The sequence below is a fragment of the Lathyrus oleraceus genome, chromosome 3 (genome assembly GCF_024323335.1).
Source record: "Lathyrus oleraceus cultivar Zhongwan6 chromosome 3, CAAS_Psat_ZW6_1.0, whole genome shotgun sequence".
Lineage (NCBI taxonomy): Eukaryota > Viridiplantae > Streptophyta > Magnoliopsida > Fabales > Fabaceae > Lathyrus > Lathyrus oleraceus.
Window position 1 is genome coordinate 371385439 of NC_066581.1, and position 6255 is coordinate 371391693.

The following is a 6255-nucleotide window of genomic DNA, read 5'->3' on the forward strand; positions in this document are numbered from 1 at the left end:
GCCTCTATTATGGCCAATTCCAACGAAGATTAGATTGTTTAATGAGTTCAGAAACTAAACTTGTTTTCTGTGATCAGCAAAGTCACTTGTAAAATGAATACAAAGAAATCATACGAAATTCTTATCTCAATTGATAAGAAACTATGCAATTTTGTTGAAAGGATGAGATCAAAACTTGAAACTTCTGAAACTGTTGATGTTATGAAAAAAACAAAAATCATACCGGAGAAAGAATATAATGCGTGATCCATGAGAAGGTTGTATAAAACAGAAACTAAAAGTAAGTAAACACTGTTATTGAAACTGCCAACAAAGACAGAGAGAACACTGGTAAGTAAGCACAAGACCTGAAACATATTGCTCTCAATCTCACCCTGAGTATTCTTGTAGAAAGAGAAACACCCAGAAACAATTTTCACATGATTGAACTTCAGACAATACCTGAACCTCCAGGTCATCATGCAATACTTGAAAAGTAAAAACAAACTCCACAACAATAGTTCATCTTCAACATCACATTCTAGCACTGTTAATTTGATTTGTGTACTGAACTGAACCTCATCCGAGAAGAATTCACAATTACAACATCAATTTGAAATTGTAATGTTAATATGTTTACATGAAAGTAACAAGTCAACAAATCAGAAAGTGAAAGGGGTAAAATGTTGTAAAAAGTAGAGTTTAAAACAAGGATACAATAAATCATAATACAACAAACTAAGATAAATGAGTTATCAGGCTCAACACAGCATCAAAGTTTCTCAGTTAACTTAACCATGAAAGAATTAAGAAATTTAGATTCTAACACAATCCAAGATGACTCAAACAACTCGTGGAAAAACTCACTTTGAACGTCCTCGGCCGCACTTCTAAACGCAACCCCAAATGCATTCCCTTGAGCAGCAGCCAAACGAGGCCTCCCACAAACCCCAACAATAAGAACTTTATTTGGATCCTGAGACACACAAGCACAAATCAAAGGCTTCATCCTTGCACCCTTTTCTCTCAAAGCATCCATTAGAAAATAACAAAACTTTGTCAAAGCTTGAGGGTACCCCAACAATTTAGAATCAGTTGAATCCTCAAGCTTCACCCATCGAAACTTCCTTCCACTTCTAATGCAACCGCTTTTCATAATCGCAAGACTTCCCTGCCTCAAAATCGATCTCTGAACCTTAATAGCTTGTTGCATCCCAGCTTTGAGTTTATCAACGTTGTTCATAGAAAGAGCATCAAACGCCACATTAAATTGCATGGAAGCACAAGATCCATCTGAATTCACAAACGATTCCAACAGCGCAGTAACACCATAAACAACATCAGCAGCAGAAACTCTTGAACTATAACCATGGATCCGCAAAAATCCCCGGTAATAAAAATCAGTAAGTCCATACTCAGGTAAAAATTTCTCAAACTCACGTTTCATCTTTCTCTTCACCTCAACATTCATATACTGAAACTTCTGCTGACAATCAGTAAGCGCAAATCCCATCCTCGCCAACAAAAGCTTCAACTTTTTCATCCCATTATCACTCCAAGTCTTCAACTTCGTAGCAATATACGAACTACAAAGCATCGAATCAAACAAATTCCACTCCTGCAACAGCATAAGCTTTGGTTCATCCTCATAAGCAATTCGCGACGAATTCGGCGCCCTAATTTTCGTCCCATCCTTAAGCGTAACAGAATTAACAGCATCCAAATTACCAGAACTGTTTATATACTGCTCCAACTCCATAACACCATCACTATACCTCTCATCACTCAGCCTCTCATGAACGAATTGATCCGTTAACGCAACACAAGCTAACCAAAGCAACTCATCCGTATTCTTCCTCAGAAAATGAGCAAGCTCATACATCAAACAACCAGAAGGCTTCCCATGAAATGTCCCCAATCCATAATACTCTTTCTTCCTCTTTCTATACAGCCTAACCGCATCTTGATTTTCTTCTTCATCTTTTTCCACTTGTTCGTTTTCTCCGTCTTCCGAATCCCTCTTTCTTTTTCTTTTATTTCTCGTCCCATCGGAATCAGACTCGGAATCTGAATCTGAATCAGAGTCGGACTCGGAATCAGACTCCGAATCAGAATCAATCGTTGTCGAAGCATTAGCTAAAGCAGTGAGAGGAAACTCAAAATCATAAGCCAGATCTGCTTGTTTCTCATCCTCTTGAGTAAAGAGAACAACGACAGCGTCGTTTTGGTCACTGAGATTATGAAGATGAATCGGACGGTGACTATCAATTACAAAGATACGAGCGTTTGGACCTAGCTTTAAGATTTTCCGAAGATCCTTGTGACAGCCCCAGTTGATTAAAACGACGGATATGGGGCCGTCGTTTTGGGTTGAAGTTGCGTAACTGTGAATCTCGCGGAAGGAAGAAACTGGATAACAGGCGTATTGAATGGAATCAGATTCGAGGATTCGGAAAATGATTTTGAGTGCGCAGAGAGAATCGACATCGGAGGTTGAAGGGAAGATGAGAACGGGGGAGGAGGAGGAGGATGAGGAGTGTGCCGATTGGCGGAGTTTGGCGTAGAACGAGTCGACTCGGTGTTCTCTCACCATAATAATGAGAATTGAGAGTGTGAGAAACTGTGAGAGAAAGTGGCTATGGCGATAAAAGGGTAATTAGGTTAAGAGATTTGGGGGAAAAGGCGAGGTTTTTGTTGCAGAGTTTGGGAAATTTGAATTTGAGGTTTGGTTCTTTATGAAAATGGGAAATTTTGAAAATTTTGGAGGCGCGATGTGAAATTTTGGCGGTTGTTTTGATTTTTTGGGATGGTGATTTTCGTGTTTAGTTTTGGATTTGAATGAAAGTGTTTAATTGACACGCGGGGTATTATTTGGGTGAGGGGGATATGGTGTGGGGAGATGCAGGGTAAGGGAATTTGTTGGATTGAGATATGGTTATGGATGATTGGATCTTGCTTTTAAAGATTGAACTCATTATAAATTTATAATTAATAAAATAAAAATGGATCTAGTTCTATAAATTTGAACTCATTATGAGAAGAATTATAGTAAGGCCTAAACTCAAATTTGATCCTAGGTTATTTTTATATCATTTTTATTTTATTTTATAAATAAAACAATTTTTATTCTCAAAATAAACTAAAAATAGTTTCCATATCGATTTTTTTTTATAAACCACTAATATGTTAATAGAAAATAAAATAGTGATAGTAGAGGGACATCAACCAAAATATTCAAGGATAACAAAATCTATATTATAATTCTTAATCCATTTTGAGAAGAAAAAAAGTAGCTTTGGTGTTGTTGGGCAAGCAATATAGCCAAATATTTCATTGAATAGACAATGTTAAGTTGGTTAATTTATAGGTATAATGATTGTTTTCTCTAAATATATATGAGAGATATTATAACATTTATATTATTAGGTGATGCGTAGTATCAAAAAGAAAAATAAGTATTTTTGTTAGTATGATATTAATGTCATTTAACAATTAATATAATTTTAAATGAGGTGATGGTAAGATACGGTAAGATATTAGTTTGCGTAAATGAAAAGAATTTAACATTGGTAACTGATAAGAAAATTATTAGAGATATGAGATTGTTGGGATTAGATTTTATTAATCTATTTCGCATGTATTTTCTTAATCAGTCATATAGATTTTAGTTATTAATCAACAGAGTCGTCCCAATCAATTTGGAGACTATGTTCTATTTTAAAATTAGATATTTAATAGATGAAAACACAACAAATTAAAAAAATGTAAGTAAAATTAAATATATAAAGACAAAGATTATAAAAAATACTAGGTAGAAATTTGATTTTTCATAGATCTATAAAATATATTAATAAAAGAAAAAAATTGATTAGATTAATTGCGATATTAAATTTTAAATAAATTTAAATATAATTTATTTAGATTATAGGCGGCTGGATAGGATATACTTCAATATATTAATAAAAGAAAATATTTATTAAATTAATTGCAATATTAAATTAAATTTAAAAATAATGTAGTGGCGTTTTTTTATAAAAATAAAAATATACCATAAAATGTAAGAACAAGGAATTGAACTCATGTTGTATTACTATCAAAATAACATAGCCACCACTCAGCTACACTACAATCATATATTAAAATAGAATTAGTGATATATATTCGTTAGTATTATATTTATACTAACTTTATCTATCAAACTCGAGGCCCTAAAAAGTCAGAGGCCCTGTGCGGTAACACTCCTCGCACCCCCATAGGGCCTCCCCTGTTAATCAATATTATCATGTATCGCCCAACAAATATTATTTATGTCTAAACAATGATGTGGTTTCAACTGTATTGCTTAATCGATTATCTCTTAGCATATTGGACAATACAATAGCATTAAGAATCGAAAGTTTTAGTGAATGTTAAACTCAAATCTATCTCAAGAGTTTAACATTTAATATATGATTATCCTAGATCTAGATTCAAAAATTATTTCTCAATAACAATTCAAATTCATAAAGTTAAACATTGAAAACAAATATAACATTAATATTAATGAATAGCTATATCATATATAACATCATGATTAAAAGAGATACATACGAGTACGGTAAATTACATATAATCCCAGCAAGAGAGAGAGAGAGATTTAGTTACTCATTGTCATCGTAGTCTTGCACAATGAGAAGAAAATAGATGATTGAGCATCAACGTTGATTTCTCCAACGATTGTTGCATATCCACCTTGAATTTCTCCTTTCCACACTTTCGTTGGCTTTCTCTTTATATTTCAGCCTCTGGAAAAGTTAAAATTTCCTCCTATTCTGATCTGAAATGCATTTATATCAGTCTTAAAAACATAAGCTCGCTTAGCGACAGATGACTTGCTTAGTGAGTTGGCCTTTCTTCCGCATGAAGTTTTCTGCCACTTAATCATTTGCTCGCTTAATGAGATATCTCACTTTGACTTGGCTAAGCAAGACCGTTGTTTTGCAGAATCTTGTACATTCTGATTTGCCTCACTTTGACCTGGCTAAGCGAGGGTGTTAGAGCTCGATTACTTTCTTTTCTTTGTCAAGCTTCAAGACATGCACAAATACCTACAAAATGGTTGGAATTAGGTGCAAAAGATAGAAATTGACTATCTTTCTAATAAAACTACTATTTCCATGATAGTTGAAGTTTTAATATGAAATGTTTTGCAAACAAGTTAATAAGTGCCCTCGTTATATATTTTAATTTATCTTCTTTTTTTGCACTTATCAACTCTCCACAACTTAGAACTTTGTTTGTCCTCAAACCAAAGTCTCAAAAAACTATTTGAATGCAATAATAGATTCACAATTTTTTTGTGCATCAATCATTGGAAAGAAAAAATTGGAATGAATAGTTCAACTGTAAATTGCACAAGCAAGTTTTATGTTTATCACTGACCTGGAATCAAAATGTGAATATGAAACAAATTCTAAATACAAAATTCATCTCATACATTCCAAGCCAATAACATAGTTAACCTTGAATCACACCTAACACACTTCTTTGTAAGTATATATTGAAATGAAAACAATATGTGGGGATTTGAACTCACATCCAATAATCTTGCTAATACCTTGAGCAAGTTATGCATTCATCCAAGCATACTATTTTGAAAGAATTAAAGTATAAACCACTAAGGTCTTTTAAGGATTGTAATGTAGTTTGGTTACAAAATAAATGTCATATCTATGGGAAATTGGATCAAAGTGGACAAATTTTAGAGGAGAATTCAATTACTTTGATATTCCCAACACAAAAATTATTTAAACACATTTCTTCTTTTGATTGTTACACACTTTTGGTGATAAATGTTTGACATAATCTATTATTGACAACTTATTCCCTTTCAAAATTCTTCTTTTCTCTTTTTTCATTCATCCTTTTTTCCTATTATTTTCATGTTACTTGGTTTTTAAGTAATTCTTTCTTTTTCTCCCAAACTTAAACAAAACCTTGCAATTTAATTTGAACGCTTGCCTATCCTAAGACATGGGATATAAATTAATAATCAATGAAGGTTCAGAGTTTAATCATTCGAGAAAATTGAGAATATATCTAAGGATCAATTATGAACTGAATTTTTGAATGATTATAGCAAACTCACTAAGTGCATTAGGCTTACCTAGTGAATCTGGCAGTTTATAATTGATATAGATTCTATCAATTTCATACATCTCAAAACAATTGCAAGATTAAACATAAAGTAACTAAGTTAAAATAAGTAATTGTCGGTTTCCTATGTATATAGTGAAC

The 6255-nt window shown here is 32.9% G+C and overlaps 1 protein-coding gene across 1 annotated transcript; it reads right to left on the reverse strand.

Moving 5' to 3' along the window:
* Positions 1-275: 275 nt before the first annotated feature.
* Positions 276-2781, reverse strand: LOC127127778 (uncharacterized). The gene has a single exon (XM_051057055.1). The coding sequence runs from the start codon at positions 2570-2572 to the stop codon at positions 752-754; it is 1821 nt and encodes a 606-aa protein (XP_050913012.1). The 5' UTR covers positions 2573-2781; the 3' UTR covers positions 276-751.
* Positions 2782-6255: the final 3474 nt, after the last annotated feature.

Bases quoted from the DNA above. Each gene is read 5' to 3' on its own strand.
- LOC127127778 (XM_051057055.1), bottom strand. From the start codon at position 2,572: ATGGTGAGAGAACACCGAGTCGACTCGTTCTACGCCAAACTCCGCCAA.